The sequence below is a fragment of the Biomphalaria glabrata genome, chromosome 6, assembly GCF_947242115.1.
Source record: "Biomphalaria glabrata chromosome 6, xgBioGlab47.1, whole genome shotgun sequence".
Taxonomy (NCBI): Eukaryota; Metazoa; Mollusca; class Gastropoda; family Planorbidae; genus Biomphalaria; species Biomphalaria glabrata.
The window spans coordinates 43,099,856-43,123,825 of NC_074716.1; the positions used below are offsets into that span (position 1 = coordinate 43,099,856).

General features: G+C 37.8%; 1 protein-coding gene across 4 annotated transcripts in view; it reads left to right on the top strand.

Moving 5' to 3' along the window:
- The window catches only part of LOC106079880 (blood vessel epicardial substance-A-like), a 107,974-nt gene that overhangs the window by 66,444 nt on the left and 17,560 nt on the right, over window positions 1-23,970 (top strand). For 3 of the 4 annotated variants that reach the window (XM_056032519.1, XM_013241116.2, XM_013241127.2), the window contains exons 1-4: window positions 6,315-6,474; window positions 15,557-17,588; window positions 19,583-19,795; window positions 21,218-21,402. In XM_056032519.1, the coding sequence (XP_055888494.1) occupies window positions 17,349-17,588; window positions 19,583-19,795; window positions 21,218-21,402 (638 nt within the window). In that variant the 5' untranslated portion in view covers window positions 6,315-6,474; window positions 15,557-17,348. Of the gene's footprint in view, window positions 1-6,314; window positions 6,475-15,556; window positions 17,589-19,582; window positions 19,796-21,217; window positions 21,403-23,970 lie in introns of those variants that run through there. The other variant, XM_056032520.1, reaches the window with a different exon arrangement.

The window sequence follows — 23,970 nt, forward strand, 5'->3', positions numbered from 1 at the left end:
CATAGTGAGTTGATGTAAGCTTTGTAATAAACAACCTTTGCAATAAAATCTTTTCTTAATCAAAGAATTACTGAAAATCCAATAGGAAGCAACTTGCTTTACAATGTGAAGAAAGGTGCTTAGAAAATCTCTTTAGTTGAATCTATTAAAAAAATGCTGGTAAAACTATGAAACGTTTGGTGTCAGAAAGACAAACTAAATTTAACTATTTTAACTCTTTCTCTCCGTAATTATTTACTACATTCTGGTGGAATCAACGTTGGTATCGTCAAATAGGAGAGAAAGAGTTAAGTCTGATGATTGCCAACTTTGAAACGATTGCCTGACCGTACGCTTTGAAATCACATGCAAAGAATATGTCAACTATTTATAATTCAGCCCTAACAAGACCACACGATCGTATCAAGTATCTCATTTTTTCCTGTTATAAAACCCCAGTACGGGTGTCAGGAAGGGGAAAGGGTGGCGAAAATGTCAACGCCAAAAATGGAGTCTCTCAAAATAGTTATCTGGATCTTTCTCTTTATTCAGTTGTTGCTATTTTGAAATTGATTTTTACCGATTACAATTTTATTAAAAGGCTTGTCTGTCGACTTTTGTGAACGGCATTTTGTCCTCGTTCTTAGAACGTGTTCTGTTCTTGTGGCGTGTCTGCCGATACAATAAGACTGTCACTCATTCATTTCCTGGTAATCGCGACACGATTCAAGAACCACAATCATGTTTAAAAATGGTGTCGGTTAAAATAGAATATCTGCCAGTCTCCGAGAGGGCAAATAATAGTTTGAGAGGCTCGCACTAAAAATGGGGAAAATGTATTAATGTTTGTAATGTATAATTGTAAAATAAATTTCCTCGAGAATATAAAGTACTATTATTATTATTATTATTATTATTATTAATTCTATTTCTAAATTAAAATCAAAAGGATTCAAATGAATATGCTCAATTGAAAGACTCATAGGGTGTACGTAAATATAGTTACTATATAGTTACAAAATCATAGCAGCTCTCTATACCAAATTAAAATATCACATGTGAGACTGGTGGAAATTCACATGTGATTTCCTGTATATCTCAAGAATCAGATATTCATGTAAGATAATCTTGTGTTTTATGATTAAATACAGACTTCTATCGGCAATTGAACTTCTAACCTATAAAGAGCATCCTTGTGTAACCGTATCCCCCATTATTATACCCTCATGAGGTGTGTGTGTTTTTGTTGTTGTTTCTCAACCAGCATATTGAAGTTTGATGTCTGCCAACTTTGAAACTCAATGACTTAATACTAGCTAGTTATACATTAAAAGTTCTCTGCTCCACGTTCTACTCTCAAGCCCCTTTACAATAACTCACTCCTAGTACGTGACCTAACACCATTGAAGCTCATAGTCGAGGTGCCAGGGAATCTCATTAGACATCGGATCAGGGTGTAGCGGATGGTACTAAAATAAAAAGATTATGGTATCACAAGTAGCATATCCATTGAAATACATGGGCAGGGGGAAATAAGTTGACCCGTTTCCCTATCCCAGAGTTTACGTGAGGTGTAGTGTGTCCTAAGTTATTCGATTCCAGGTGTTAAAAGACGAGTAGGACTTTAGGCCAGGGCAGATAAATCTCCAATAGCTCGGTCACCTCTGTGGTTTCACCAGATATCGAGTAATGGGGGGGGGGGGGGGTCAGTCAATCACCTTTACATATCAATCTCACTTACGCGACAAGGTAGGCATATGTCCTTGGCTGTGTCTTAAATACATCAGTTTTTTTTTATCTATAAGGGTCGAACTTTCATTACCCCTCGCTTCTTTACAAAAACACGCACAGAAAACAATATCACACATATATACTGAGTCACACATATATACAGAGTCACACATATATACTGAGTCACACATATATACTGAGTCACACATATATACAGAGTCACACATATATACTGTGTCACACATATATACCGAGTCACACATATATACAGAGTCACACATATATGCAACTCTTTGTGACTTGGGACATCGCCCATTAGCTTAAGCTATATTTAGAACAAAACACACACACACATTTTATGGCTCCTTCACGTCACAGTAAATTATAATTCTCAATTTGAGTCCGTTGTCGAGTTACCGTTCTTTCCTACTCTCTCAGACCCACCACCACCACCCACACACCATCCGCGGCCTCACTTCAACATCGTAAAGTGACTTGATTAGCTCCCATTATGTCTATTTATAACAAATCTCAATTGTCGAGTAAAGGGGGCACAACTAATAAAATGTTCTCATAGCATAAATTGTTTGTTAACTTCCAATCACTCTCTTCCCCCTACGCCATCCTAAAAAAAAAAAAAAACATCCATTATTTTGGCGCCCCTCTACCTTCCCCCTTCGCCCCATTTCTCATTTGAGTTCCATCCACTACGCCGCTGTTTGCTCCCCAGACACATATTTCAACGTTCGCTTGCCACCACTGATCGAGCTGCCCTATTAACGTGTTTGTGCAGATAACGAGAACGACATCCCTCTGCCCCCTACTCAAAGCAACCCTTACCCCCCCCCCCCCCCCCCCAGGTCTAACATTGAGAAGTTCAATATGTTTTCATGGAAGAATAGGTGACATGCTGTAAGTTATGTGTTTATTTCTAGTCTGTAGATTTTAAAATAAGGTTCTATACCCGGTTCATTGCAGATGAAAAAACAACAACAACAAAAAAAAAAAAAACGTTAGTATCAAAAATAATACCTACCTACCTTTGCCTTTACCTATCCCTTAGTCTGTTGGACCGTTGGGGCACCAGACAAGATTTGTCGACCGTCTTTCTCCATTCCTCTGTCTTTGCCTTAGATAGAACCTCTTTCAATGGCAGGCCATTTAATTAATTAATAATACAGTACCAGGTGACCGAGCCTCGCTCGTTAGAATAATTTGTTGAGGAAATATATTTACTTATTTTGGATCGGGTAAAGACTCTCACTTTGAAAAGTTGCTTTCGTGTTCTTTTAGTTCTAAATGTCAATGTACATGGCTAATAGAAAAGAAAGTCTCTTAAGTCCCCATCCCTTCAATGAAGTCCAGTAGGGAATCGGCGCCGTTGGTGGCGTTATCCCATGATGGTTAGAAAGGCTTTTATCCAACAAACTGGCCTGGACATGGGGCTCTTTACCCCTGTCCTGTCTGAGGGCTTCCAGTAGTAGCGCTATAGACTGGCTAGAAAGTAGGCCGTGCCACGTACACAGCGCACCGCCCACGGTCCTGGGTCCACTGGCTATAGGTGGCCGAGAGCAGTACTTACCATTGAGGGCTTGTCTCATATTCATATACTGTGACCGCCACTATTCCGTGCAGGGACCGCCACTCCAGCTATCCGATCACTGATGGCGGCCCCCTTTGTGGAACGGCGTGGCGGATGTTTTGGACAGGGGTGCTGGCTATTTGTTCCGTCCCCACCCCTAGTGAGATAAAAAAAAACATAAAGCTCACACGGGGAATCCTGCAGGGGACTTGTTCGCTACTCGTTCCTAGCCTATCTAGTTCCACTACTAGACGTTTCCACGGAGGCGCCACGCTGAGGCAACGGGTAGCTGGAATCCTCCGAAGTCATTATACAGAACACGCCGGTATCAACAGTATAGAGGGATTTCTTATGGTCCGAGAGTTACGCTGGAGAAAGCACTTTCCCGTATAGGGCGGACGAGCGTTTGCAAAAGGCAGTCTTTTTTTGTGAGCTCAAAGTTGGTAGACGTAACAGAGATGTCCCACAGACACTTTAAAGACCAGCTTAGGCACCAACTTGCTTTAACTAACATAGAAGAGGGCATCTGACTGCAGGCGGCTCCAGAACGAAAAAAAAATCCACTGCCAAGTACAGACGTAGACTGCGAAAAGAGAATCCAAATCGACCACCGCCATTTAATGGTTATGTTTGCGTTGGATGTGGTAAACTATGTGGGTCGCAGCTGGTGCTACGTAGCCACGTAAAATACTGCACTCCTCCTCAATCATCGGACTCGAAGACAAGGTTTGTATAAAGGCATCAAGGAAACTTGCTTTCAGATACTCCCTACCCCCACCATAGAGATGGGCCGTAGCGCTCTGTTAATGCTATAAGTAAACTCGTTAACCGTTGGCCATAGAAACAGATGACCTTAACATCATGTGCCCCATAGATCGCGAGGTCTTTTACTGCATGCCCATACTTCTGAACCACGTATCTTAAGACCTGAAGGTGACGGAGTTGACGAAACAATTTTCATTGACTTTTTAAATTTGTCTTTCATTGTCTTTTGTTTTCTGTAATATTATAATTCGGTTGTTTCTCTCTTCTTTTGGCGTTCTTCCTTGTTTCTTTGTTCTTTATGTTTCTTTTATTGTCTCGAGTTTTTGTTTCGTTTTCTACACTTCTTTTCTCCGCTTCTGTTTCTTTTATTTCTCTTCAGTTTCCATCTTTTTATTTCATTTCGATCTTTTTTTTTTTTCAGCTTCTCTTTTCTTATCCTCATCTCATCAGCTCTCTGTCTCTTTCTAGCCTATCTTTCCTTTACCTCATCTCATTAACTATATCTCTTTCTAGCCTATCTTTCCTTTACCTCATCTCATTAACTATATCTCTTTCTAGCTTATCTGTCCTTTACCTCATCTCATTAACTACATCTCTTTCTAGCTTATCTGTCCTTTACCTCATCTCATTAACTATATCTCTTTCTAGCTTATCTGTCCTTTACCTCATCTCATTAACTATATCTCTTTCTAGCCTATCTGTCCTTTACCTCATCTCATTAACTATATCTCTTTCTAGATTATCTGTCCTTTACCTCATCTCATTAACTATATCTCTTTCTAGCTTATCTGTCCTTTACCTCATCTCATTAACTATATCTCTTTCTAGCTTATCTGTCCTTTACCTCATCTCATTAACTATATCTCTTTCTAGCCTATCTGTCCTTTACCTCATCTCATTAACTATATCTCTTTCTAGCTTATCTGTCCTTTACCTCATCTCATTAACTATATCTCTTTCTAGCTTATCTGTCCTTTACCTCATCTCATTAACTATATCTCTTTCTAGCCTATGTGTCCTTATCATAACGCATTTCTCTTTCTGACTCTCTCTAGTCCTAGTAACTTTCTCTTTTCTGTTCTATCACAGCCATTTCTTCTCTTGTAGATTCTCTTATTCTTTCTCTTTATTCTATCACTATCTTTCACTCTTTTTCTTTCTCTTTCTAGTTTCTCATGTTCTTCTTCTCTTTGCCTCTAACACTGTCTCTCTCTCTCTCTTTTTCCTTGTCTTTCTATCTGTCCATCTGTCTGTCTGTCTCTCTGAACTAATCTACTCTAATTCCAGCGAGTCAATTATACTTTCAGAAAGCAATGTTATCCTCAGGCTGACTCCTAGGCAGCGAGAAAAAAAAGTGACCCTACCCCCCTTCACGCTTCTTTCCCTCGTATCCCCCCACACCCTCCGCACTGCCCACCCGTACCTCCTCTCTTACTCCTGGATCATCTTGTCACACGAATGTATCATGTCGGTGGCACGACAAGATGGAGGTGATCAACAGGTTGGGGGGCGGGGGTGGGGCTGAGAGAGAAAACAACACGCGGCATAATGCGTACAAGATGTGATAGAAGAAAGGGGGGGGGGTAGCAAGAGGGGGGGTTTGTAATTAGAATGAGAGACAGAGTAAACTATTTAAAATGTTTTTAGATATCTGATACGTCTATGGGACATTGCTAGATCCAAAGACAGACAGAAAAACAGACAGACTAATATACATACATACATACATACAAATATACATACATACATACATACATACATATATACATACATACATACAGACAGACAGACAGACAGACAGGTAGATAGTTAGATATAGACAAACATACATACATACATGCAGACAGACATAGATATCTATATGTCTGTCTGTCAGTCTTTCTGTCTGTCTGTCTGTCTTTTGATCTAGATACATAGATAGATAATTTACCTGTGACATTAGTTTATGTGACAACGATCTATTACCTGCAGGGTGAGAGGGGGGGGGCGGTGGTGGGGGTAAAAGATGACCAACACAGAATGGAAAAGTCTCGAGTACACTTCCTTACAAAAAAAATCTCATTCTCTGGACTTCCAGAATGCGAGTCCTCGTTCTTCTCTGTACTGTGAGTTTTCCTGCGTGAGTATAAGTGTGGTCGTGAGTGTCTGACCGTGAGCCAGCCTCCCCGTGTGTGTGAGCGCGTGTGTGGGTCAAGCCGCTAACAAAATGAATGACACAGATAACTTCGTCAAGGGAAGAAAACAGTCCAGGGGAGGCCATCAGATAAACTGGCGCTTTTTTTTTCTTTTACACTCTTCGTCCTGGCGTGCTGTTGGAGTCGGTGCTGTTGTTATCGTTGGTGTCAGAGAAGTGTGGTTTCCATGGATTTAACACCAAAATGTCGTCTTGTGGTTACATTTTCTAAACATTTCAGAAGGTAAAAGAAAAAAAAAACGTAGACAGGATTTCTTTTAGTTAGTTTTTTTTTTAGGTTTTTTTTTTAGCTACTCGTTTGAGTTTTTTTTTCAAACTGTGTATGTCGTCTGTCACATTCCGTAAGGTTTGCAGACGTAGAGCACGGTGGGGACATCCGTCCGTACGGAAAGGGGTGGGGAGAGTTGTCATGTTGGTATGGGGGGGGGGAGAGAAGAGGGGTTTATGGAGATTGGGTCATATAATGACAATAACCACACATATTGACGTTTAACTTTGCATGCACAATGTAATAACCTTGCTTATTAACATCCCGTGTTCTAATCAGCATAAAAAGTTGTTGTTTTGTTTCATCATTTCACGCTCCAGCAAATAAAAAAAAAAGTAATTACAGGGTCCTATTATATTTCTTTTTACATTAACTTTCATTACGTCTAGAATTGATTTTTTTCCCTCATTAATCTCTCCTTTCTCTGTGTCGGGGATGTGTCGCGGGCAGGGGAGGGCTATAAAACTAGTGATGGTCAACAAAGTGTGAGGTCTCATGATGCGTACGATTACATTTAAACTCCTTCAATCCATCTTTGTTAATCACCCTCTCATCTAACCCTGTTGTGAATTTTGGTACCAGGTGATCTCAAACTGGTGAATGTCCCAAAATTTTAATGCAGGACGAAATTGGTCACGAAAGCAAGCTTCCAGGTACGTCATAAACTGTTTCGATGAGCATGAGATAGCAACCATTCCAACTGAGGTCTTCATTGCTGCAATGAAATGTATCTGCCTCTACACTGCTGCTCTTCACTGACTTTACTTCACAGGGGAGGAGTTTTTTAAAGAAGCTTATATCAACTCACTCTGTCTGGTACAAAGTGTGTCCACGTTATTTCTCCCACACCCATTCTCGAATCAAGTTGAAGCCATGTACAATTATTCATTGACATAGACAAGGCATGAATCAATAAAATAACAAGGTTACAAAGACAGTTTGTGTGAAACATAAATTCAAAATCGTCCCCCGAAATGGGCCACCCAGGCAGGTAAAAAAGGCAGGTTTCAATTTTTCAGAAAGAACATCAGAATGAAATTCTATCAAAGACAAATGACAGAGAAGAATGGAGAAAGAAGGTTGACAGATCTTGTGTGGTGCCCCAGCTGTCCAGCAGACCAAAGGATAAGTGAAAGTGAATGTGAAGTTAGATGTGAACCTGGTCTAACTGATGTCATATAATGAATATCTAATTGATCTAATTGTTTTGTAAAACGTCAATCTCTTATTCAAATCCTCAAGAACAAAACATTTCGAAATTTTTTTCCCCTTTAGTTAAGTGTACTATAGCCATAGTTTGCCACTACAGTTCACGCAAAAATATGAAAAACTACTTATTAATTGTTGTTTTAAATTATGTCCAATGCATACTAAATACATTTTTTCTCTTTAAAAAAAAGTATTTAAAAATGTGTGTGTAAATGTAGTAGTTAGTATAACTTTTGACAAAAATCTAAAACCATTTGCACGAATGTGTTATAAATATGGTAAATTGACATCTCCCATACTAAAGAGCCTTCCGTGTTTGTTACTATTTAATAGCGAATATTTGTAAAAGTGGTGTATTTTTATGAAAAAAAAAAAACTGCATGAGGGATTTCAAAAATTAGTTTTTCGCTTTCAGAAAAGAAAAAAAGTAGCCGTTTCATCAGAACTTTGAATGATCTAAAATATCATGATGTTGGATTTTCACTATCTTTTCTAGTTTACGAGATCTAAACGGGACGGACGGATGGACGGACGGAAAGACATTCTACACAAAACTAATAGCGTCTTTTCCCCCTTCGGGGGCCGATTAAAGGTAGCCAATTAGTCAATTAATTGGTAATTATTTGTTTTGTTTGATATTGACAAGGGAAGCTAATCCATCAGTATTCACAGATATGGCTAAATTTGTTGGGTTTAGTCCCCCTTAATCCCCCATAAATAATTATTAACGCTATTTCTCATTCACGCAATTTCATTCACTCCCAGCGGAGATTAGAGCCGCTACAGTACTTCGCCATTGGACTGTGATCTTGGTCCATGTTTTTTCCTGCCGTCTTTTGCCTCTTGTTCTTCCGATCTTCTCCAGTTTTGTTTTGGACTTCCGGCCTCTCTCTTCCCCTGTGGGTTCCAGTCAACGGCTTGTTTTGCAATGCTTTCTATTGTTTTTCGCAATGTATGCCCAATCCAACCCCAATTCGCTTTTTCTGATTCCTTGCTTTATTTGTGTTTGCTGGGTTCCCCCCCCCCCCCCCCCCCCAAGATTATTGTTTGAAATTGTGTGTCGCAAACATTTGTTGGTGAAGGTTTGAGTACGGGAATTCCCGCTGAAGCCGCGTTTAAAATCACAAGACGTAAGCCAAATGTGATGTTAACATGATCATATCCTGAAACATGGTAACAATCAAACCAGAGTTTTCTTTGTGTGGCCAATAAGTTACTTATTATTTTATCAATAGATATTCACAAACTGTCAAATTTCTAGAAAAAAAAATCATTTTCGAAAAACTCGTCCAATGAGTGTCCACCACTTTGAAACCATTAATAGTTAGCAAGCTTACAGGAGGTTTTGTAAAAAAAAAAAATTTGAACCGTATAAAGTATCCTATGAATTAATCATCAATTTTGACGAATTTCAAAAGTAAGCCTTTATCTTGAATCGATATTTGTGATAAACCTTGTGAGAAGATGGATAGTTTGTATCGATTGGATCTTGAACTAATTTCCCCAAATAAATCGATCATAAGATTTACTCTTAGATTTGTTCTTCTTTTATCCGTCAAACAGTTTACCCCCAAATTAAAGTGGACATTTTCTAAAATGTAATGTCTCCAACTTAAGCCGTCCTCATCTTTTGAAACATAACAATAATAGGCAGGGACATCATTCGGTGAACAAAATAAAATAAATATGATATTTGTTTTGTACTTTGTTTTAGATCTCTATTTATATACCTCTATTTAAGTCAGAACTTCATGGAACCTTCAGAAACCTGGATCCAGGCACCTGGACAGCTGGTCTCACATACACCTATATTTAACGATTTTTTTTTAGAAAGTAGATGTATATCGCTGAGAAGAGAATTACGAGCTCGTTGGCCAGGCGGGTAAAACTCTAAATTGACCGTTATAATATTTCAAAGTAAAAAATAAATAAATCTAAAATTTGTCTGGAGACTTATGTCTAGGTCTAGAGCCGACATGGCATAGTCAGGCGTATTACCGTAACTACGCCATAACTTAGTAAATTTAAAGTTGCTTCCGTTTTATTGAAGTTTATAAGCGTTGCATACATGTTTACGTTAATTTAATATAGACTACATCTAGATTCTAGGTCTAGACTAGATCTTCAAAGTTTGAAATTAGAACGTAGGGGTCTAGTGTTAGGTGTAGTATAGTATAGACTAGTATAGAGGGATTTCTTATGGTCCGACAGTTACGCTGGAGAAGTGAACAGAGCAATAAATAAAGAAAGATAATTTGCTCGCTGACCAAAAACGAAAAATGCGTAAGTTTTAGCAGCGCTGACGGCGTTACGGGTTCGATACCCGAATCGATCCATAAAATTGTTTAAATTTTTTTATTATTATTTTATTATATTTGAAGTTTAATAATGGAGGTATTGTCTTTTTTTTTTTAAATATAATTTTTAAATGTTTTTTTTTACTATTGTGTCGTAGCAGACTATAATTTGGCGCGACAGACACAGAGAAAGTACACACTTATTCACGAATTTACTGGCAGCGTAAATTTCCTTTGATAATCATCAAGTTGATTGGATTAAATTTGGCAACATTGGAAAACAAACTCCCCAAAATATTACAGGGTTAAGGGTATCGATTAGCTTCGACTCGCGCTGGTGCCAAGAAGTGGAATGGGGCAAGGGTGAAGGCTGAGTCTCTATAAAGGTCAAACATCTACATAAAGTATGATGTAGACACAGAGGAGCGTGACTTCTGCTTGGCAGCGCGCGGATATTTAGAGGCTATTTTGTATGAGAGCTAACTGGGAAAGACAATATACCAGAGCTTAGGAAGAAAAGCGCTCAACAATGAGGATGATTTTGTACGTGCATGGTTTGAATGTTGTAGTGTGAATATAAAGGCTGTAGTGATATATCATTGTCTACTTATATTAAAATGTCAATATGTTTCTAATAACTGTAGATCTTTATGAATCTGAGAATCTCATTAGCATCTAATTAGAGGATATAAGTGCAGGATTGTAGGCTTTCATTTCGTGCTACTATCTATTAGACAAATAATGCACATTTTGACTGAGGGGAGAGAGAGTGTGAGAGAGAGAGAGAGAGAAAGAGAGAGAAAGACAAAGATAGAGAGAGAGAAAGAAAGAGAAAGAGAGAGAGAAAGAGAGAGAGAGAATCAGAGAGAGAGAGAGTGAGAGAAAGAGAGAGAGAAAGAAATGAGGAGAGAAAGAGAGAGAGAGAGTGAGAGAAAGAGAGAGAGAGAGAAGAGGACTGAAAAGGCGAGAAAGAAATTGAGAAAGAAAGAGATTAAGAAGGAGAAAGAGATGGACCTGAAGAGAAAAATAGGAGAGAGAGAGAGAAAGAGAGAGAGTGAGAGGGATGAGAAAGGTAGAGAGAGAGTTGAGAAAGAGAGAGAGAAATATAAATGTTTAAAAAGGAGAAGAGAAAAGAGTTTCAGAGAGAAAGAAATGAGAATGGATAACATAAAATAGGATTAAAAGTGAGAAACGTCTAATAAAGAGAGACAGAGAGAAAAAGAGATGAGAGAAAGAGAGAGAGAGATATATAGAGGGGGAAGAAAAAGAGAAAAGAGATTGAGAGAAATGTGGTTAAGAGACTAAGAGAAAGATCAAAAGAGAAAGAGATTGTGATTGGAAAAAAAGAAAATAAAAGAAAAAGAAACTAAGAGAGAGAGAGAGAGAGAGAGAGAAAGATGTGAGAGGTAGATCCAGAAGATATCGATGTGATTACGGAAAGAGAAACATGAGACTGGTATCACTGATGACAGCTTCCTAATGATCATTCCGTCTTTTAGGTGTTCTAAAAACAAAAACAACTTGATATTTCCTCATGACCATCTCTAAACATCAATATTTTAAATCCCGACTAATGGCTGCCTAATCTTTACAACGCTTATATTAAGTCATTCTGTCTGTCTGTCAAGGACAAAACTTGTACACATTATTTCTACACGTCCCGTTGTTGGTTCAAGTTGAAACTTTTCTCAATTAACCATTATCGATGACAACACACAAATCAATCAAAAAATTAACCAATTAATTAATTAATTGGTGGTAATTAATTTTTTTACACAGAAAAAGGGGATAAATATTGCAGTATCCTTTTCTTTTTTTTTTTTTTTAATGTTTTGCTTGTTTAATTATATTATCTTGGTAGTGTGAATAAATGAAACCATTGTCCACAGTTCATCTACACCAGTGGTTCCAAAACTTTTTGTCTCGTAGATCCCTGGGGTTCTATATAGACCACTTTGGGAATCACCTATCTACACAATAACTAGATAATCTGCAGAATAACCGATTTCTTTACTCTAGCGGTAACATTTATACTGGGTATAAAATTTAAAAAAGTAAAGTAAAGTTTCCCCTGTCAGACTTTGCGGTCAATGGAGCAGATGATCTTAAGGTCATCTGTTTCTATGGGCAACGGTTAACAAGCAGGGTGTCATATGGCCAGCATAACGACCAACCGCCTGTACTTTCCCCAACTCAAGTCAGGTACCCATTAGAGTTGGGTGGACTCAGGGGCACCCTAAAAATCCCGAAATTCAAAATCCCAGTCTTCATCGAGATTCGAACCCAGGACCCCACGTTCGGAAACCAACAAATAGATTTTTTTTTTAGTTTCTGTTTCAATTACAATAACAAACAAGGCAAGCTAACGGTTCCCCTAGATTCTAGAATGAATGACGACCAGACTGTACAACACAGTCAATCGGTCTGCATTATCGAAAAAATTGTATATAGTTTATGGTCGTTACAAAGCATATTTCAACTCACTCTGTCTGGTAAAAATTGTGTACACGTTATTTCTTCCACACCCAATCTCGGATCAAACTGAAATTTTGCACAATTTTTTTTTTCACTGACAAAACAAGAATCGAAAAAAACAAAAACAATTAGTTCATTTACTATTGGTAATTAATTAATTTGTTTGGTATCTCGAACAAGGGAAAGACATTTTACTTGACTGAAGAGGTGGTATAAGCGGAATTAGTTCCCTTTTATAGATCGCCGTCTGGGGCTTAGTGAACACAAAAATGAAACAGGACAATAGATAACTTTACAATCTTACCGGTTCACCAGCTCTTCGCTAGCAGAGTGGTTACCGTGTTTGCTTGTGAAGCCTGAGAAGACTTTAGCCCACGACTTCAAATTCAGGTCGCTCACTTTAAAAAAAAAAATACATTTAAAAAGCGATCACCCAGATAACCCATTCTTTCTCACCCCCAGTGGCGTAGCTAGGTTGGGGGGAGGAGGGGGAGAATTTGAAAATCCCCCGGGCCCAAAATGAATATTTTTTACATTAAAAATTAAATATTACCCAAAATGCAGACACCCCCAAAGAGCTCAAGCCCCCCAGGAGGATGGAGGATTCCTAGCTACGTCCCTGCTCACCCCATCTATTTCCAACTGGTCCACACAAGTATGGAGAAAGTTAAAAGCATGTAATTGCGCTAAATAAAACAATATGGTACAAATATTTCTAATCGCACAGATTTATTATTGTAAGTCTAGATCTTTTACAAATTTAATCACATGACTGATCCAAACTAACTGATACAACTCCGCCTAATATAAGCTTTGTTCTTTGTTTTTTTTTTTTTTTTATTAATTTGCTTGTTTTGCTTGTTCATTGGTATATACCTGTCGGCGCCCACCGCACTACATGAAGTATGAATTCGTCGCAAATCTAGCAGCAAGTGCATGTTGGCGGTACGGGATTGCTTTTAAATGTTCATCTCAAAGTATGAGGTCCTCGGACTGATGAGCACCAAATAGTTAGGGCCACTGGTCAGCAATAGTTCATGGTTCATGATCATCTGATTGGGTCCTCACTAATCACGCATCAGCTCGCGTCCCAAACGAGCGAAGTCCTTGAACGTAAAATTATTTTGAAAGCCAAGGTCGTTAGTTACCACGAAAGCCTACAATTGGGCGACACACTCAAAAAATATAACATTCACGCGAGAAAACAATAATATATAAGTTGTCTGTTATCTCCGTTCCTTTATAGCCGACATTTAAACTTGTGAGTCTGACATTGTTCTTTTGTATCCATTCATAACGTTCCTGGTCAACTATATTGGTCATATATTTTATATTTACTCAGTAAAGGTCTGTTGTTATCCATTTCTAGAGTTATATTTTCTACCATTAGTTTGACTTTTCCAGTAATAGCTTGTATTGATTGGTACTTTGAGAAGGTTTTTTTATTGCTTCCATCTGAATGCTTGTGTTGTAATCTATAATTTCCCAGTAATGGTAATGTTAGAACTGGGATGGTGTGGTCTTGTGAAATACTGGTCTCAACTTCAATCTTCAGACTCGAAGACAATGTTTATGTATTTCCCAAGCCGGTTTTAAAACTATTTAATGTTAATACGCTTAAAAAAACAAATTACATAATGCCTAGAGTTTTTAAATGAATTGTTACTTGATACTTTTATTAAAGGAAATACGATTGTATATTACGAATCAAAAAAAGAAATTGATATTAGATATAACATATATCATAAAAACATTTTTAAAATTCCAAAATATAACGTCATTGTTTTTTTAACAATTGTAAATATTTATTTTTAAAAACAATTTTTTGTATAAATATAAAAATCTCTTTATAAAATGTTTTTCATTCTAATGAGGAAAAAAAATAAAACATTTTTTTATTACAATACCTCTATTCAAGTCACAAGTTCATAAAAGAACCTGGACGCTGTTCTCAAAAAAACGGCTCTAAAGATTTGTTGTTTATTAAATTTAAAATTTCTTAGAGTTTATATTTTACGTAAATTTAATATGGATTACGTCTAGATTCTAGATCTAGATCTAGACTAGATCTTAAGAGTTCTAAATTAGAAGTCTTGATCTAGGCCTAATTGTTTATATTATAAAAGTACAAAAAAATAACTACTAACTTATACATTGCCCGCTGGCCTAGTGTGTAGTGAGTTCGATACGCGACCTACGAAACAACTTTCCCCCTAGCGGGATCTGAGGAACAAGCATTTTCTGCATTGTGATTTTCAGAAGTATATTTCTTTCTGGTATTCAACTTTAGCCGATTGCTACAGCGCACTCTTCCTTCTTAGTAAAAAGAACGCTGGAGAAATAACGCTAAAAATGGAAGGGGTGGAACAGTAGAACACAAAGTCAAAGTAAATTTCCACTTTCAGACCTTGCGATCTAATGATTTCAGGCCAACGGTTAATGAGCAGGATGTCATGTGGCCAGCATAACGACCAAGCGCCTTTACCTTTCCCCAACTAATGTCAGGTACCCATTAGAGTTGGGTGGACTTAGAGCGCCCTGAAACATCCAGTAGTTCAAAATCCCAGTCTTCCATGACCCAAGGTTTGGAGCCGAGAGCTTAACCACTCAGGCACAGCGACCCCCATTACCTTAGTTGAATTGAATGAAAGTTCCAAGAAAACACTTAATGAATAGCCCTAACAACTCGTCTGTTGAATATTAATACCTACTCTTTCTCTCCGTAATTATTTGTTCACGTTTGGGAGGAACTCTTCATCTGGCTCATTTCTATTTCACTCACCTGTCATGATTAGGCTTCTATAGCTTTGCTGTTTGTTATCAGCAAATGTTGTATATTGGTATAGAATTAAAGGGAATTGCATGCTGTTGTTATATAACACAAAGTCAAGTTTATAAAATTAATTGTTAATTTAATTTAATGAGGTCAAATCAACGATGGTATCGTTGATTAGGAGAGAGGGAATTAATTAAACAAACGTATGATTACATCGTATTTTTTTCTTGCTATTTTTCTAAATTTCCACTATTTTCAAGTCATACTTATTTCTCCACAGCCGATGTCTTCATTCCCAAGAGCGCTACAGTCAAGTCCGCTAACTTCATCCTGTAAATCTGCCAAGTGCCTTGCTCGCATTTCTTGTGTTTACCTCCCTTAGACGTTCTGACTCGCCATGGCTAGATTCCTACTCCATAGCACCAACTCTTCAATCTCAAGCTTCTTTCTTCAACGCAGACATTTCTTCTGCTGTTCCACTCAACGAGAGTCATCTGAATGATTGCGAAAGTATTTTACTTTTATTTAACTACTTTGGTGTCTCGGATCTTTAAAGAGTGATTCGTGAAGGAATTATATTTTTTTAAACGTCACGGTATTCAACACATTTTATTAGACGAATCTTGAAACTGATTCACAAAATAACAACTATAGGAAATTTTCACGATAAATTAAACAGTGTCAAGGTCGCTACATTGAACTTCAATGTTATCAACGAAAAATATAAGAAAACAATTACCTAGAATCGGAAGAGATTAGAAAATTTAATACTGCACCTCTAAAAAGTGCAAACAAATTATCCTATTTAAAATACTTAAAAACAAACATAGTTTATCAACATTTCCATTATTCTCTATACCGGATATACCAAAAAGCTATTTATTGTTTTTCCGTCGCAGTTTACACAGAAAGGCAAAACTTAATGTTTGCCAAGTGCTGATTAAAGCGTAGCAACTGCTTCGTCGTGTGAACTACCTGGCTGTTGTCGTCTGCTTAATTCTTGCCTGCTGCTTGGATATTCTCCTCTAATTTGTATCTTTCATGCAGATAAAGTATTGATGTATGCATGTGTTCCTAGCTAGAGTACTGCCTTGTTCTTGTTCAATAAAGACACAGACTTTTTTTAAAAAAAAGGAAATTGCTGCTGTTATGATAGTGCTTATTATCTATGATGTTTAACTGTCGTCTGCTTCGAAAATTGTATATAATTTAAAAGTTTGGCATTCTGAACTTTTGATGTCGTCTGCTGAACCTGGATAATAGTTACGTCTGCTAGCCTTGTCTGATAATCACGTGATTAGACATTTATATTCTCGAAGAGACACAAATAAAAAGATTTCGTCTGATTATGACGTCTGGGAAACAACTCTAAATACACCGGCCGTTCTCGTCTGCTGCACAAGTATGCTTGTTCCACCAGATGATCACGTCTGCAAAACAAACCTTCTTGTTCCCGCCGACCGATCTCGTCTGCTGAAAAAGTAGTCTAGTTCCACCAACTGAACTCGTCTTTTGAACAAACTTGCTAGTTTCACTGACTGACCTCGTCTGCTGAACCATTCTGCTTTAAACGCTGCCTAACTACATGTCTTAAGCACCTACGTTTGCAGATTTGACCTACCAAATAAATTTAAGTCCTTATCATATCTAGCATCATTTACTTTTCTTGCCATTTCTTAGCATTTTCGGGACACTTCTGCAAAGCTTTGTTTGAAATTCACTTCTGCAACTATTGCCATCCATTCAAGCCATCACGTGATGTCGCCATATACGTTATTTTGTATCTTATGACAAGGACTAACTCTTGTTCTCATCTGCGCCTAGCCGAAAAACATTTTTTATTTAGCATCATTCAACTTTAAGTGCTCTAATTATTTTGAAGAGCCACTCTACTGATAACTTCCATCTGTCACTTGTGTGAATAGGGTTTTATTGTTGAAGGTCTGCGAACATAGTGCGGGGGGGAAAAAGGTTCTGAAGGAATTAAGCACGTTGAAAGAGCAGCTTGAGCAATGAAAGAGCAGCTTCAGCAATGAAAGAGCAGCTTGAGCAATGAAAGAGCATCTTCAGCAATGAAAGAGCAGCTTGATTACAAGGCGTTCATCAATATCACACAGGAGATGGTGGAGCTTGTCCAGGGCTCCACGGAACACTACGGCGTGTACAAAAACATTCACGTCAATATGTCTGACCTCAGTGAGGCAGGCAACAGAGCTGTAGCCGGCATGCCCGCCACGACGACAGCTGCTGCTGGTGCCTCGCATTGGGAGGCATGCCACGATTGGATGGATGCTCAGCATACCCTCTTTCAAGTGAGCTAGCCCGTTCTCCTTTGACAGAAAGTTTATAAAGTTATAAAATAAGTTTATTTATAATTTGAACCTTTAGTTTGTTAGCTAGATAGTTCCATTATAGTCTATACAATTTTTTTTATATGAAAACGTATACTAAAAGCAGTCTTTTTAATGACCTAAAAAGGTGGTCGACGTAACAGAAGTGCGCCACGGAAACGCTTCAAAGACCAGCTTAGGCTCCAACTTTAACTGACATAAAAGAGCGCACCTGGTTGCATGCGGCTTCAGAAGAGACAGCTGGAGGTCACTTACAAAGGCCGCGGGATACATATTTAAGACCATAAGAAAATCCGCTGCCGAGGACACACGTAAACTGCGAAATGAAAAATCTCAGTCGACCACCGGCGGACAATCATTATGCCTGCATCGAATGTGGCAAAATATGTAGGTCACAGCTGGGTCTGCTTAGCCACGGGAAATGCTGCATTCCTCGTTAATCTTTGGAATCGAAGACAAGGCTTATTGTTAAAGTATCAACTTGAGCCTAGAATTGGAAGTGGGAGAGATAACGTGTTCAAAATGTGTAGCAGACACAGTATATATATATATATATATATATATATATATATATATATATATATATATATATATATATATATATATATATATATATATATATATAAGCTTTGTAAAAGAAAAAAGCCACGCAATCTCTCGACATATACTTACATAAAATACCGGCTTTTGTGTTTTACGTAGTCATACGATCGATGGTGGCGGGATTTCATAGGAGCGTTTGTAATTACAGCTACAGAGAAAAGGGAGACCATCAGTAGGAAGACAACAGTCATAATAAAATGCGCTTAGAAAATAAAAATCAACAATTTTAAGAAGAACAAAAATTAAAACATGGTCAGAAATGATGAACCTGAAACACTGATATATAAGTAAGACTTTTTAAATCTATACAGACATACACGAAGTAATATACAATATGTATGTATATATAAATCCATAAGTATGTCTATTTTCATACCTATAAATTCATATTTCTTGTAATTAATTCTATCGTACACCGCAACACATAATCACCAAAAACCTATGGCACGCAAGTACGAGATGTAATCTATGTATAGATAGTACTACTAATAATAAGGCCGGAAATGTGGGTGAGTCAATTGAACACATAAAGGCAGTATGTTTAGCCTTATCAGAATCCGCCTACCTAGGTCGCAAAATTAATACACCAACACTTGGCTTTGACACACAATATGATCAATAAGAATACTCTTCTTTATTACCAATACTCGCCACATGAGTTTCTGATGTCTACTGATCACTTATTATACTGGGATAGGCCTATTTTTAATGACAAAACGGTAGATTTAAATAGCCCTGATCTGCTGTTTATTGATTAAAAAAAAACCGCTACCATTATTGATATCGCCGTACCTTGTCTCATTATATAAGAAAAACTAAATAGAAAAACAAAGAAAATATGGGAACATAGGTATTGTAATATCAACTGATAATAATAATAATAATAATAATAATAATTAAGCGTCTATGGAAATTGTCCGAAATAACAATATACCCCATTGTTATATCAACCGAGGGGATAATAACAACTGACCTCACAGACACCTTCAAGGCCCTTAACATTCCTAGGAACATCTTCGTTGCCTGTCAGAGGGCAGTACTGCTGCAGACCTGCCACATCACCAGAAAATTCCTCAGTGGAAACTGTTAAAGGGACTACGATGAATTTTGTTTCTCTTTAGCGAAACTCGACCCTGGCAGCGCCAGAGAATGACTACTCGTTCATTTCTAACATAATAATAATAATCAAAGGTATTCTGTTTAGTCAACATTTAGGATGCGCTCTAGTCCGACACCCTTGATATAGAGGTCACGGTCACGAGTAGTCTCTGGCCACTGCGGACAAGAAATAGCTGTAGGCGTTATAAATTATAGATGTATAGACTCTATGAGTAGGTTTATATGTATTTCAGTTGGCCAACCTATGTGCGGCCGTGTCACTGCTGACCCCTAGCAGCTTTCGTCACCACCTGCTGTTCCTCCGCTGCCTTCTCTTGATATCATTCCTGCTCTTCATTCTCTGGGCTGGCCTCTTTGAGTGCATGCTGGACGTCCTGGTCTGGAACTGTCTGTTCTTCGCGGTGGACCTTGTCCACATCATCATCCTAGTCTATACTAACATACCGGTAAGTGATTACCTGCTAGAAACTTCTGCTTACCGTTGAACCTTATTGTTTTAAATTTTAAACTAGAAAAACTCAAGTGCTAGCAGTAGCATTAGTCCTTGATGTTCTTCAGTCAGGCAGCCAGCATTCTCGGTTACTTGCCTGCAATAATCTTCGTAGTATCGACATAGACGAGAGAGAGGGAGAGAAAGAGAGAGAGAAAGAGAGCGATTGAGGGACGGACGGACTGATCAACAGACATACGGACGTACAAAAGACAGACCGACAGGCAGACAAACAGGCAGACACATAGTAAGACAAACAGTCTGACTGACTGACATACAGACTGACTTACAGATAAATTGTATTTGTATATTGGAGAGAGAGAGAGAGAGAAGAAAAGGGGAGAAAAAAAAAAATAGACTTCCCAATGAAATCATATAATGACCCCCCCCCCCGAGGCGTAGCGAGGGTGGAAGGGGCCCCTGGTTCCAGCCTCAAGGCTGAGGCACCACAACAAAATTAACGTAGATATTTTGGATAGGTTTTTTAGTATCATATTATTATTAAATACTTTCCACTTATAAACTATATTTCTTTGTACTGTTTATGGAAAATAAGTGTGGGGGGGGGGGGGGCGCCAATAAACTTTCTTGCCCTGGGGACAGGTTTTACTCACTACGCCTCTGCCCCTACCATTGACTAATGGCGACAATATTAATTGTGAGCCATTTTAAAATCAAAAAGGAAGTTAATCTAAATCTTACAACATGATAACAACATAGTAACAACATGGAAACCACGTGATAACAACTTCATTTTTTAGGACTCATTAAGATAACACGGCTTTCATTTCCCATTAATAAAGTTCACAATGAGAATAATTGTCGAGGCTCGACGTTGCGAGATAACACTCAAGATAATATTCTAAATGATATTCACCATTTTGTAATCTTTATTATAGTGTACATAATAGCGAATTAGTTAACGACCCTTTTAATTCCAGTTTCTATAGAAGTTTCCAAATAGTATTCCAGATACTTTATCAAACAAAATCCGATTAGTTAGTAGAATACTTCTTTCACACCGTTCAGACCTTGCAGACTATACGGCAGTTGGCGTGAAGGATAACGATGGTATCACGTGACTGACGACCAACCGTCTTATGTCAGCTACACCTTTAGAGTTGGGTAGATTCAGAGGCAACCTAAAAATCTTGAATTTTCATAATCCCAGACTTCGTTGAGATTCGAACTCGATACCCATTAGTTCGGAAGTCAGACGCTTTACCACTCGGCCACCATGACTTTGATTTCCGAAATAATGTTGAAAAAAAAAGTTTCAGATAATCGTCCTGATAATAGAGATTCGGATATTAACATGCTTACGTCTCCTTTATCTCTACAAAACCTGTTTGTTTATATCCGTGTGTGTTCATTAAAGAGTAGATTCAACAAAAGTTTGCTGGACCTGTACGACAAGAAGATGAAGCCTCTGAAAGTTGGACGCCGGGACTTCGCTGAGCTCTGCAGCCATGGGAACATCATCCCGCTGCGGAAGGGCATCAAGTACGCTATGGAGAATGTGACGCCCTGCGGGGAGAAAGTATCCATACTCCTTAGAGGAAGGTAGGTCTGCATGTAGTATGCTATGGAAAAATATCGATACTCCTGAGCGGAAGGTAGGTCTGCATGTAGTACGCTATGGGAGAGAGAGAGAGAGTGTCGATACTCCTGAGAGGAAGGTAGGTCTGCATGAAGTACGTTGTGGGAGAGAGAAAGTATCGATACTCCTGAGAGGAAGGTAGGTCTGCATGAAGTACGTTGTGGGAGAGAGAAAGTATCGATACTCCTGAGAGGAAGGTAGGTCTACAAATCAATACATGTATATGCAGTATTAATGACTCCTCTTGCATATAGTGCACGGATATTTTCTGTTTGATCTATGAACTGAGAGCAATCACCCCCATGGAGTCCTCTTCACAAGATAAATCCAACTATAATATAATAGCAATACGTTCTTCATATCGTACAATGGAACAAAACTCGGCCGTTAATTTTTAAAAGCACAATACACATTTTAAAAACAATGCATTCACAGAGGGTAGTAATAAATATTAAAACATTATCTCCAGGTGCGTAGCTAAGAATTTTGGTGCCCGGGGAACTTGACCTCTTTGGGGGCCCCTGCTTTTTTGCGTAATATTAATTTTTTTATGTAAAAAAAAATCATCATGGCCCCCCCTCAAGTAGAGGCCCGGGTGAATATTCAAATTTCCCCTCCTTCCCCCACCCTAGCTACGCGACTGATTGTCCCATTCGAAAATCCTCATATTAGTGTAGTGAAGAATCTCCCAAACTGTAACTAAATAGTCCATTATTGTATGAAGAAACTTTAGTATTTTAATACTTTTTACTTTTAAAAATTATCCGACAGTGGTTTCTGTTGTATTTCATGTTAGTACATAAAAATAGTATTAATATTATCAATTTATTAATTTTTTTTTTTTTAAATACAGTTGTTGACTTGTGCTTGCTGTCGCAGAGTGTTTTGAAAGTCAGGCTCCTTAACTCCTCCTTATTTAATTCTGAATTTTATTTTTCGAGTATTTGCCCTTTATTCTTAAACTGACAGACGTACATATTACTAGCAAACAGTAGAAATATGAAGGAACCATCTCAGAAATGTCTAGATCTGGATGCTTGCTTAATCTGACTGCAATTCTGAAAAAGAACAAAAAAAATATATATGTAAAGAATATTGCAGTTCTTCTACGCACTTGCCCATAAAACAATAAAAAACATTTTTAAAAATATTTTTTTAAAGACAAGAACTCCTGGAAACAGCTTATTAAGCGATTATTTTGCTCTTAAGAATTAATAATGTTAAATTAAAAAAAATAATAAAAATGGAACAACGTTGTACACAGCTCTATTCCCATCCCCCTCCCAACCCCAGAAAAAAATCCTGGTTAAGTAAATGTATAAATCTACTAGACTTGATAATATTTCCATGAACGGCCTTTAGATCTAGACCATAGACCAGCGGTTCTCAACCTTTTAAGCTCGGCGACCCCTTTTTACAACCCTCCACTCTGCCGCGACCCCCCCCCCTTTTGACACACACATACAGCAATAGAAGGGTAGGCAATAACAATCCATATTTTTCGATGGTCTTAAGCAACCCCTGGCAAATGGTCAATCGACCCCCCCAAGGGGGGTCGCGACCCACAGGTTGAGAACCCCTGCCATAGACTCATTCATATATATATATATATATATATATATATATATATATATATATATATATATTGTATCTAGACTGGACATGGAGATCTTTTAAAACTACAAAAAAATGGCCGTGAACATATATTATACCGTGAGAATATATTATATCATGATTATATCTATAATGGAAACCGGAAACGAATTGATATCCGTAATTGATCGATTCACAGACCTATATATATAGAGAGATTTTTATGTACGTAACTCTTTTTCAAGCTCTTCGGAAAATCGCCCCAATCAATCTTTTCTGTCTAAGAAAAGTAATGATCTTTAGTTTTCAAAGTTTAGAAATAATGCAAAATCATTTCTCGGATTAATCACAGAACTATATATTCACGCTAATATCTTCCTATCTATCATTTCCTGTTAGTTTCCATTGAGATAATGTTTCAAAAATCCTAGATCGAAATAATTTATGTATGTTGATTTAATCATCTTATGCAAGTAATGTATTTTTAAAAAATTCATTGATTAATCGGATACCCATGAAAAAAGGTCAGTAAATGGACTGAAACCACGCCATTAGCATTATTAGTGGGACACTATATCAATTTCCCGGCCAATTTCGGGAAATTCCAATCACCCAAATTTTTTCCCTTCAACCTACAGACAGAAAGAAAATGTAGGCTAATAGTAAGAAAAAAACAACAGATGACTTTAGACTCCTTCCCTGGTCCCACTTCAGCTGTAGACATGAGAGACGAGTGTTCATGAAACAGTTGTGATTATATCACCTCCTGTTTGAGATCCGCTCTACTGAGACTATATAGAGCTCATCTTTCATTCGATTCATCGGAGGCTTAAGAAGACCAAGATTGTGGACAGTCACAGTTCAATGAGACAAACTCGTAGTTTATCCTTTCAAAGTTCCCTAACCAGTACCTAAGACCAATAATTGTTGATGGGCCT